Source organism: Manis javanica, chromosome 14 (assembly GCF_040802235.1).
Source record: "Manis javanica isolate MJ-LG chromosome 14, MJ_LKY, whole genome shotgun sequence".
Taxonomy (NCBI): Eukaryota; Metazoa; Chordata; class Mammalia; order Pholidota; family Manidae; genus Manis; species Manis javanica.
The window spans coordinates 12,055,412-12,067,190 of record NC_133169.1 but is presented as its reverse complement, the minus strand read 5'-3'; the positions used below and the strand labels follow the sequence as shown (position 1 = coordinate 12,067,190).

At 53.5% G+C, this 11,779-nt stretch overlaps 1 protein-coding gene across 1 annotated transcript; it reads right to left on the bottom strand.

Moving 5' to 3' along the window:
- Nucleotides 1-7,615: 7,615 nt before the first annotated feature.
- On the bottom strand, nt 7,616-10,920 carry LOC108383989 (protein S100-A7). Its single transcript, XM_017640784.3, has 3 exons — nt 10,685-10,920; nt 9,001-9,158; nt 7,616-7,845 (listed from the first exon to the last, which is right to left on the bottom strand). Exons 2-3 carry the CDS (start codon nt 9,139-9,141, stop codon nt 7,681-7,683), a joined length of 306 nt encoding a protein of 101 aa, XP_017496273.1. The 5' UTR covers nt 9,142-9,158; nt 10,685-10,920; the 3' UTR covers nt 7,616-7,680.
- Between the last annotated feature and the right edge of the window lie 859 nt (nt 10,921-11,779).

Genomic DNA, 11,779 nt, shown 5'->3' with positions numbered 1-11,779 from the left:
ACTCATGACTGTCGCGACCCTTCAAGGACCGAAGCAACACGCCCAAGGTCTTGATTCTTCTCTAGGCTTTATTGTCTAATCTCTCGCGGCGGTTACAGCAGTTGTCGGGAAGCTCTTCTCCCTCCCGGCGGGCTCCCTTATATTCAGTCACCCAACCAATCCGGGACAGTATCATGCGTGACCTTTAAGCGGATAGGTGTCACGTGCCACTCTAAGCAGGCAGCACGAGCTGTGCACGGGTACGGAAGTCTGCTGGGCCAATCCCCAACAGGGAAGAGGGGAAAGGGTGGTGAGCAGGAAGCAGGCGCCATCTTTAGGGCGTTGTCCAGCTAGGGTGGGGCTCAGCCTCGGCCGTAGGCCGGGCCCCCACATCTCCCCCTTTATTGTTTTATAACCAAAGGTCTGTCGGGATCATGCCTGTCTTAGGTCATCCGGAGTCTGTGGCATTCTTTCTTACCCGTCCTCAGGCAACAGACAGCTTAGGTCAGCGCCCTGTCTTAGGTTGATATGCGCAGCTCCCAATCTTACCCATCCTTGACTACTGATCCAGCATATTAAGTCATACTCTAGGGGAGATGCCTTCCTCTAGCGCTGCCATGGCCTGCAACAGGACCTTCCGTTCTCCCCGTTGCTGTTTTTGTATGGAACAGATTTTCCTCCCAACCAGGAGGGGGCCCACAATTAGCAATATTCCTATGACACCTACACCTGACCAGGCTTTGGTGGCGTTTAACACAGCTTTAGATATTTGAGCTACGGAAAGCATCTCTACCTTCTTGGAGCTAACATTCAAAATTTCTAACTGTAGCTGAGTGGTGAGCTCGTCAAGCTCACTGGACCAATTTGTGGTTAACATCTTGCCTAACTGTCTGGACAAGTTGGCAGCTTTAGAATAATTATGAAAAGGAATACCAGTAATACACCCTCGTATACGCAGCCCACAGACAAAACCTCCCCCAAGAGGTCCAATTGTTCTTGAAGAAGGTTCAGTGGCCTGGGACAGACAATTCAGCGTCTCTGCTGTAGGAATGGTGATAGTCAGTGCGGCGGTGGCTGCAGCTGCAGCTCGGCCGCAGTCGCCTGCTGTAGGATCCACAGCAGGAGCAGAAGCAGTGCGATCATCTTGTACCTCCGCTCCGGAGTTTTCCACTCTGCGTCCTGTGGAAAAACACAAACCGAGCCTCGGGTCCAGATTATCACTGGGTCCGGGCCTTTCCATGTTCCTTCCAACACATCCTTCCACAAAACTTTAGGCATGTGTTTTGGATTGGATTGTTGGCCGTGCCGCTCTGCTGCACTGCAGCCATTTTTGTCCAGTGTTCTAAAATCTTCTCCTACTCCCCCTTTTTTTTTATATAAGGCATTCTTGAGGGTGAGGTGGGTGCGTTCCACCATACCCTGACCCTGAGGGTTGTCTCTAGCTCCCTGCTGCTCTCATGACACAAAAGGATGTCATCCATATAATGATAGATGATTATCAGGGGAAACTGTTTCCTGACAGTTTGTAAGGCCTTCTTTACATACACATGGTGAGGCTATTAGCCATGCCCTGTGGCAATAAACCTTTGACAGTCTCTGGGGTGAAGCGGGATGGAGAAGAAACAGTCTTTGATAATCTCCACTTGCCAGACTTTTTCCTAATTACAAAAATAGGTGTGTTCCATGGCGAGGTAGAGGGCTGGAGGTGACCAGCTGCTATCTGTTCTTATACTAAAGTGTGGGCTGCTTCCTTCTTTTCTTTGGTGAGGGGCCACTGAGGTACCCACACGGGCCTTTTTGACTGCCATGTTATATCTATAGGCTGTTTTCCCTCAGTGGCCCCGAAGAAAAACCCTATCCTGGTCCTCCGGGCCCTTTGGGTGGTCTCCCTGCTAAAGGGATTGGTTGTTCTTTCCCTTGGAGATCCTTCCCTTGTCCTCTAGTGCCCGCGTACCCCTGTTTTTTCATTATGGCATTTGACTGCTCACGGTAAAGAGTTTCTGTGGTTAGTTTAACTCTGCTATTAAACCTGTTCTCTAGCTTGTCCCCCGAAAGTTCCCCGTCTTCATCCTCATCAGATGGCAGTCCCTGTTCAGATCCCCCTTCCGATGCCTTTGCGGAGGCACGCTCTTCTCATACTTCCTCTAATATTTCCTCCCCCTCTTGGATGGCCTCTTGGCAGCTTGGCTTCTGTCCCTTCAGGCAATTTTTTACTCGACCCCAAATAGGGATTGTCCCTGGTGGAAGGGGCTCCCTCTTGTCTGCCCGGTGTAGGTCATCCCCCAGCCTGTCCCATAAAGGGCTGGTGATCTTTCCTTCATCTAAGAACCATGGGGCATGATTCTCTATAGTGTTCAGGAATGCCCTGCAGTCTTCGTTTTCAAAGGGGTTCCATTAGCTCTAAGAAGCACTTTCAGAGGTTCCTCGGCCCTAACCCTAGAGGCCTCCATCCCCATCCTCTCTCTAAAGGGACAAGTATCCTAGTTATAATTTAAATGGACTACGTCGCTAATTCCGTGAACCTTTTGATTTCGTCGCCACTCTGCGAACCTTTTGATTTCGTCGCCACTCTGCAAACCTTTTGATTTCGTCGCTGCTCTGCGAACCTTCACTGGCGCCTCCTCATTCCATATATTATAATAAACAATGTCACAAACACTAATAGGACACACACACTACACATAAACACCCACCGCAACTGCCTGCTGTCTGCCCTGCCACGTATACTTTCAGTTTACTCGCCGATCCACTCACCCTCCTCGGTTCCCTCTCCCAGTCTGGCCAGCCGACCGAACGGCGTCCAGCGATGTTCCTGAAGAGTTACAAGCTCTACTTCATTGGCAGGCGCCAGGGTCAGCGGATCAGGTCGCGACGAGGTTTAGCAATTCCCGGGGTTCGGCACCACTTGTCGCGACCCTTCAAGGACCGAAGCAACACGCCCAAGGTCTTGATTCTTCTCTAGGCTTTATTGTCTAATCTCTCGCGGCGGTTACAGCAGTTGTCGGGAAGCTCTTCTCCCTCCCGGCGGGCTCCCTTATATTCAGTCACCCAACCAATCCGGGACAGTATCATGCGTGACCTTTAAGCGGATAGGTGTCATGCGCCACTCTAACGGGCAGCACGAGCTGTGCACGGGTACGGAAGTCTGCTGGGCCAATCCCCAACAGGGAAAAGGGGAAAGGGTGGTGAGCAGGAAGCAGGTGCCATCTTTAGGGCATTGTCTAGCTAGAGTGGGGCTCAGCCTCGGCCGTAGGCTGGGCCCCCACACATGACAAGATGGGTAAGTAGGTAGATGGGCGATGGGAATATGCAAATATTCTCTTATGTATGAATAATGGTGAATGGCAGTCCCAGGGCTGGGACAAGGGGAATGTTACAAACATGCAGGGGTTAACTGTGATGCCTCCCTGGGCATCTTGAAGAGACCTGAATCCAGAAGCCAGGGGATGCCACGAGCCATGCAGTAAGTGGGATTAAGGGCTTGGAAGGGCTAGAGATGGTTCAGGAAATCCTAGACTTGTTTCTGTCCCCAGTTGCCTATGAAGATATTCTCCCCAGCAGTTCTGGATCTCTCTGGATGTCACAGAGTCACCAAAAGTCAGGTCAGAAAGGACACGGGAAATTATCTAGTCCAGCCCCTTGGTGCCCAGAAGAGGATGCTGAGGCCGGGAGGGAGGAGAGGAGTGACTCTCCTTGACTCCTTCCTGACTGCTGGGCCAGGATGGCTCCCTGGGGTGAGCAGGGGGCAAAGCCGGGGCGTCGTGCCTTCACCCTGGAAGAAGCAAAAGGGCGCATGGGGGCTCACCAGACCCTGAAAAAGAGGCACAGAGAGCTGTGCATGGGGTGAAGAGCACTTTTTATGATTCCCAGATCTGGGCTTGTTCCCAAAGCTGCCCGCCTGGCATTGATCTGGGTGGGGACTCACACCCAGGACTCTGCCCAGCCTAGGCCCCACTCAGAGCCCTGTGGGGCTGGCCTGGCAGGTAGTAAGTGAGAGAAGGTAAGAAGGCTGCTGTGCCCCCAGGAAATAGAGCATTTGAGGATTTCTGGATGCAACCAGAGTCTCTGATTATGTATCCCATGAGTCATTCGATTAACTTCCATCACCTGTAAATAGTGTAAAAGCTGCTGCCAGTAGTGACAAGTTATTACGTGCCAGGTGGTATGCTAAGAGCTTTGAATGCATTGTCTTATGTAATCCTCAGAAAAACCCTATGAGGTATGTATAATCCCATTTTATAGATGTGGACTTGAGGGCTTAGATGAATTTCCCCAGAGAACCCTACTAGCAAATGGCAAAGTCAGGATTCCAACCCAAGTCCTACCGACCCTGAAGGCTGGCTTCTGCAGCTCCACAGAGATCCTGAGTCTCTGCCCATCTCTGGGCTGAACAAGTGGGATCACTTCAGGGCCTGCCCCCCAGGAGCCCACTGTCCAGGGTAGATGCCGTACGCGCGGACATGTGACAGGGAAGGGCCACAGAGCGCCCAGCTCTGACCCCCATCCTGGCTGCTCTGCAGAGGCCAGGGCCCAGGCAGTGCAGGAGGGCCTCTGCCCTTCACATTCCTGTTGGTCACAGGCCACTCCACAAGGGACGGCTACACAGGAAGCACTTGCGCTTTCTGAGGAAAACCACTTTTCCTGGAAACATCTTGCCAGACCCTCCCCAGAGGCCCAAATGGATATTTACCTCACTTCACAACTGAAGGAACAAGGGTCCCGAGGGGCAGGTTGGCTTTGCATCTCTGTAGGGAGCGGCCGACTCAGGGTCAGGCTCAGGAGTCCCAAGCCCCACGGCTGCCAGCAGAACATTGGTGTCCCCAGTCTTCAGTGGGAACCGCAGAGGCCTGGACAGCGGCCTGCCAACTCCCTGGGCTCACGCACGCTGCCTGCTCTGCTCTGCAGATCATCCCGCATGGGGTACGGGGAGCCTGGGTTGTTCAGGAGGCACCCACCCAGCTCTCCTGTGCTCCTCTGGCTGCTTCTCAGGCCTCCCTGGAATAAGGCCCCTGCCTGAGGCCCTTCCTGTCCCCCTAACCTGCTCCTCCCCGGTCTCAGCATCCACAAGGAACCCCAGGGTCTCCCTGATGCCAGGGCTTCGTGGCCCTGATCTCGCAGCACACACACACACACACACTCACACACTCAACATGCACTCACACACACTCACACATACACACGCACTGAATACATCTGTACTTTCTTCTTTGGAAAAAGCTCTGTACCCTCCCCGCACAGCCTCACACCCACCCTGTTGCAGTCTGACCCTCCTTTTGATGACTGATTGAATCTGGAGTCTTTTCAAATGATTTTATTCCAGGATATTTTCTGCAAACAAAAGTGTATGCAAGAACCAGAGATATTTTGGAAAAGGGTGGAAATAGGGTCATTGGTGGCAGCCCCCCAAGCAGCTCCAAAACATCCTCCTTAAAGCACCCAGAAATCCCAGCCCCAGGCTGCCACGGGACTTACCTATCTCTGCTCCTCCATGTCCCCATCAGTAGAAGGCGGTGCCAATAATAGTATGTGCCTCCAGATTGTGGTGAGGATTGAAGGAGTTAATTTATGTTGTTAAAAAATCTTGAACCAAGTAAATTTGAAGATGTCATTGGCTTTATAAAGTGATTCACGAATCAGGCAGCATCCCTTCTAGCAGGCAGAAAGATGCTCCCAGGAGCTGTACGAAATGGAAATTTTTATAGGAAGGAGAGTAGGGCAAAAAGTTATTAGCAAAAGAAAGGGGGAAAAAAGATGTTTCTGGCCAGGACCTCTTCTTTGGGGGAAAAGGGAACAAACAGGCAGGGTCTTACCTTGCAGATATCTCACCAGTGCTGATGGAGAAATTTCAGACTGACTGTTACAGGTGACGGTCCTGGGGAAGTCTGAAGCCGTAATGAAGTATTGGTTTGCTGTTGCGGGGCAAATGACTCCACCTGGGGCTTGTTTTCTTTCTAACAGTGTAAAGCAAATTGCAGAGTGCTTGGCAGGTGTCTCTGCTACATGTGTTTGCTGTTACTCTGTTTGCATTCTAGAAAGTGGACTGAAAGATGTATTACTTTTACCACCTTTCCCCAGGATGGGTGGACTAGGGCCCTGACAGACAGGGCAGAAATCCCTTGCCTGTCTCAGAAACGCAGGGTTTCCCAGCATGAGCTGACAGCCTCAGCATGAAGCTAAGTCACTGCCCGCTGCAGGATGAAGCTTCATGCCGCTTAGGAGAGGAGTTTGAGGATTGCCCTCTCGATTATGCTGACGGTCCTCTGCTCCCCTTGATTAGTCAGAAGAGCCGAAGGCGTTGGGGAGAATCCACCAGCCTCACCGGAGACCTAATCATTGAAAGTCTTTAAGGGTGAGGCCCGGGAACATTTATTTTAACCCCCATAGACGAAGTCTGAGAACAAGGAGCTTAGGTGACGAGACCACGATTCCGCACCAACGGGACTCAGAGTCCTACCCCAGATGCTGCAGATTCTGCAACAGGAAGGGTTGGCTCTCTCTTCAAGCAGGGAGCAGACACAGCTACATAGTACCTTTGGATCTCTCCCCCCTCACCTCTACCTCACCCCTGCTATGCTATTTCCCACACTTCCTGTCCAGTGTCCCTCAAAAAATCACTTGCACAACTTGCCCAGCTTAGCCTCCACTGCTAGGAAACCTGGCCTAGCACTGTGACCTCACTCCATACATACCCTCCTGGTAATGTAGAAAGGGCAATTGTAAGCCAGGTGTCTAATCCCTCCGTGCATCAGGAGAGTGCAAGAATCTAACAAAGAAAGGCATCTTATGGCAGCGTGACATGAGGCTCAAAGATGAGAGGTTATAGAAGTGTGAGGAGTAATCAGGGAGTGGTCTGAAGCTGCACTGACCATGGAGACCAACGCTGACTCTGCTCCCTGGCCTGAAGGGTTTAAAGGGCTTAAATGTGGGAGGAATTAGCAGCTGTTGCACCATTTTTATTTCTGCACTTTCATTTCCTAGCTCAGTAGTCAGCTCAGAAATCAGCACCAGAAGCTGCCTGCTTCCTACCCCTTCAGCTGGTGTGTGAATGTCAGCCTTTGTCCATCAGCGAGCACCCCGAAGTACTGACCTGAGTCAAAGAGACCCAGTGCAGTTGCGTGCATGTTGCAGCCACCTCCCGTGAGAACAGGGACTGACTCGTGACTTTGCATCCCAGTGCCCAGCAGGGAGTGTGCCACTTAGCAAACTGTATTTGAAAGCAAAACCCTGGGGTGTGCTGACGTGGGTCCAAACATGCAGTCACATGCACAGAGCACACAGGCCACACAGCACAGAGGCCTGGTGCTCAGACCGCTGCTGCCCCTGCCACTCATGGGAGGAGCCCAGACCAAGTGCCATCGGGCCACTGGCGAGACCCCAAGCAAGAGCTGTCGTCTGCACTCTCAATAGACTGGGTCGAAGGCCTGGTGCCTAATGTGGGGAACACGTGAATCTCCAAGACCAACAGAAAAAGGTGACCCAGCCAGGTCCCAGGGCACTGGGGGGCGGGGGCAGGGGGCGTTCCAGGGCAGACATCTCTGGGGAGGACTCCTGTGTCTAGTGGAGACTCCGCAAAGCAGTTCGCCAATGGCGGTCTATTCTGTCTAAGACGCCAAAGGACAGGAAGAAGTAACACAAGTTTCCGGTGGCAAGAGACACTTTATTGTTTCTCAGAGTCTCTGGAGGCCTCGGGCAGGACTGGGCTCACTGGTTCTCCCCGGAGCAGGGCGGCGCTCCGTGGCTCTGCTTGTGGTAAGCTACGGCTATGTCCCCCAGCAAGGAGAGAAACTCAGAAAAGTCAATCTTCTCATCCCCATTTGTGTCTTTTCTCTCAAAGATATTGCTCAAGAAATCTTTCCCCCTCTTTTCCTGTGGGCAGAAAAACAGACAAACAAGAAAAATGCCATTACACATGAGATTTGGGCTGGAAGAAAGAGAAGAGGCACCCTGAGGTGGGGCCCTGGCAGGAGGGTGCATGGGAGAGGAGCGTGCAGGAGCCGAGCAGCAGCCCTGGGGCCGCGGCCTGGGAAGTGCTCGGCGCAAGGAACCGGGGCAGCCACTTGGCCTCTGAGCAGCCTGAGCCCCCGGGGAAGGGAGTGAGGAGACCCCCACCAGCCCCAGGCCCACCCACCTATCCGTCTTTACAGGCACCACCTCCATTCCCTCCAGGGCCCAGCAAAAGGGGGCTCATGTTTCTTATATTTATTTTTCTTTCTTAGTTTCTTGTATTTCTTATAGTTTCCTTTATATTTCTACTTTCCTCACATTTGACTTCTTTCCCATCCAAACTTTGAAGTTCTGTGTTCCCTTTCTTCAGGTCCCAGCTGTCTGTTACATTTTGCTAAAAAGTTCCATTGAATTCTTCTATATAAAATAAAACCCAGTATACGGATAAGCTTTGCCCAATGTAAAGGGTCGTGCTCGGGTCATCAGGATAATTGTTTCCATTGCACTCAATCTTGATGAGGCCCCACCTGCTTCCGGAGGGGGGAGTCTACCAGAGAAAGCAGTCATGCCAGGCAGGAAAACTATTTACTGCCCCTGAAATCACAGTATTTCATTGATCATCTGCTGGGATCCCTTTATATCTATGCCACATGTGGCTATTTTAGAGCATTTCCATTTACATATTCTCACTTATTCTCCCACTTGTCCAGGAAAGAAAATTCTATTATACCCTCTTAAAAAGGGGAAGGGAGGATCAGAAAGTGCGGGCAACTTGTCCAGAGTCACACAGCTGGCAGTTGGAGTGGACAAGAGCCAAGGCTGCTGGCTCCAGGCCCCGTACTCCCTTCCTGCACGCTCTGTCCTCCCAAAGGACCGGCCCTGCCTGGGGCCGGGAGCGGGGGCATCTGTGAAGCAAAACCGGACTCAGGGCCACCCGACAGCACATAGTGAATCCTCCTCCCAGAAAAGCATCCTCCAATGTGTCTCCGTGGGGCCTGCATGCCGACCGCGCCCCCTCCATGCCTCACTAAAGCCTCTCTCACGTTGAAGGCCCAGACGGACGAGACCCAGACTCACGCAGTCACTGAGGAAGTTGGGGAACTTCTCCTTCAGCATCTTCAACACGTTGTCTTTTCCGATCATGTCATCGTCGTCAGTGTAATGGTGAAACATGTCAATTAAGTCCTTCATGATCTTCTCAGCTGGAGTTTGACTCATCTTGGCTTTCACAGAGGCTGCCAGAAAGAAAATGCCTATTTGTTTCCCTTCCTCCTAAGTAGGGGTCTCTAAGTTAGGACCGTGGGGTTGGGGGTGGGGGGTGCGGGCTGTGGAGCCAGTATAGACGAGGCTAAGAGGAGCCGAAGGAACCTGCTTTCCCTGTGGTATGGGGTGAATTGCCTCAAAATGAGGACAGTGGGACACAGGTCAGGGTCCAGGGGGACATGAGGGGGGCCCCAGGCCAGCTGCAGGCAGGGCCGAGGGAGGCGGAGGCAGCGAGGAGCCAGCCCCGCTGAAAGGGACGGGGGCCTGAGGTGGCACCCTGAGCCACAACTCAGTGCTCGGCGGCCCCACACTTCCAACCGCACCCAGCCCAGCCCCGGGAGCTGCAGCACCAGGGCTGGAGTCATGCGGGCGAGCGAACGGCCTGCTCATCCCGTCTGACCCAATGGGCTGCTTCTGGAACAAGATCTCCCGGGGGCCCACCACGACCTTGTAAATCACGCTGTGCTGAAATCGGTGTGGGGGCTTCTGGGTGTGAGTGTGAGTGTGAGCAGAGACACAGCCTTTCCTGAGCCCCAGCAGAGGTCTTGCTGCACTATCCCCAGAGGTGAGAAAGGACAGCTGGGGTGCAGAATCGGTCTGGGGTTTAGATTGGAGAGAAGAAAATGCCCCGGTGGACTTGGGGGAGGTGGGGTGCTTGTTATTGGGGATGATATGCGCTCTGTACCTCCCTCCTCTCTGGGTCTCCAAAGCTTGACCACATTGAAATAAAAGGCCTGACTTCCCGAAGCAGGTTCTCCCACCAACAGCCAGAGGTCTAGGCCCCACTGGGCCCCAAGCCAGAGGAACTGGACTGTGCAGCCCTCACATCCCAGACCTTCCGGAACACCCAGGGCATGCCATTGGTTCACACGGGTGGGCATCTACTGCAAACCAGCACCACCTCCTGATGGGGAAGATCCCTGCTGTCTTGTCATCAGGAGGGGCCGACCAAGGACTTGCATCCACTTGTCCGACAAGGCCCAGGCACTCCCCGGAGGGGGCGGAGGCAGCTGAGCTTTGGTTGACAGCCTCTTACCCAGGCAGAGAAGGACACCTCACCACGTCAATGGGGAGGGGGGTCCCCGGCCGAGGGATAGGAGAACCGTCCAGGCTTTGGCAGGGGCACCCATAACCCCCCAAGGTTGGGGTGGGGCTGGGTCTCCACCAGCCTGGCTCCTGACAGGCACGAAAACCCAGAGAGGAAAGAAGGCAAGGGCTAGAGGGCAGGTCATGTCCTCAGCCCCCACTGGGGTCATGTCCACAGGAAGTGTCACAAAGGAGCCAGAGGAACAGCTGAGGGGGTCTGGTTCCGTCGGCTTGTACAGTTGGGCGCCTCCACTGGGGATAGGGTCACACAACCTCGCTGGTAGCAGAACTACATCTGGACCCAGGCTTTGAATTCTCCCCACGGCCGCTCTGCCCGCCCTCACAGGCCACCGAGCTCACTGGGCTCCGAACCCCCCTCCTAAAAAAGACAAGGAAGCCCTTGCAAACTCACCGAAGCTGAGGATGTGTCACTGAGGAGGGCGAGTGAACTATGCTTCTTCTTGGAGTCAGGCCCCTTTATAAGGCTCCAGCTGGCTCTTCCCAGGGGCTGGGAGCCCTGGGGCCATGTTGCTCTCCGCTTCAGGGAGCATTGTCTTACTGAGGTGGGTGGACACACCTTAGGAGGGTGTGTCAGGCCTTTCCCAGCAGCATCCCAGGCCACCAGGTATGGCACCTTCCAAAGGACTTCACCTACAGCTGGGGGGCCAGTGGGGTGTCAGGACAGGACAGGGAACGGAGTAGAGGACACTGGGTCTCTGAACCTAACGAGGACGAGGACGGAATTTCACACTCCAGAGGCAGCTTGGTCTGTGCTCATTCCCTCACCCACTCCTTGTGCAGATTCGTTCTGACAGCATGAGCTACACCCCAGCTAAGCAGGCAGGCATCAACATTCCTGCTGGGCCTGCATTTCTCCTTAAGCCTCACCACCCTAGGAGGCAGATCTGTTGTCTCGTGTCAGGGAGGGGAAAATGAGATTTAGTAAGTCTATAAGTAAACTCAGATTATAAACTAGTAGACAACAAAGTCAGAATGTGATCCCAGAAAAAAGCCTGATTCAAAACTTTCTCTTAATCCCTCAGCTAAACCTCTTGGGTCACATCAGGACCTGCCCCCTGGGAACTCAAGTCCAGGGGAAGGAGGGAGGGTCACCTCACTCCCACCTTCACACGCGGTCCTCACTGAGGCCTGGGAGGGAGGGAGACAGGAGTCCTGACCCACAGGGACATGGGAGGGACCGAAGAAGGGATGTAGGCTCAGCACTGCACCTGCGGGTGAGCAGATTCAGGGGTCAGAACGCTGAGTCCTGACTTGACCTGCAGGCCTCTTAAACTTCACCTTGCAACCCCAGGGGATGCCTGGCCCCACCAAGGGCCCACTGTCTAGATTCAAAGGTGGTGAGGCCCACGGAATGAGCCTTCAGGCTGCAGATTGAGCAAAGACTTGTAAATCTTCAATGACCCTCCTTCTTCCTTATGTAAAACAGGCTGCTTAGGAGCCGTGCCTTGTGTCTGGCTCGGCTTTGTCCCCACAGGCTAAAGGGTGG

Excerpts from the sequence above, each read along its gene's own strand:
- LOC108383989 (XM_017640784.3), bottom strand. The coding sequence starts at position 9,141 with ATGAGTCAAACTCCAGCTGAGAAGATCATGAAGGACTTAATTGACATG. Across the intron at positions 7,846-9,000 it reads CCAACTTCCTCAGTGACTGC|GAAAAGAGGGGGAAAGATTT; the intron begins GTGAGTCTGGGT and ends TTCTGCCCACAG.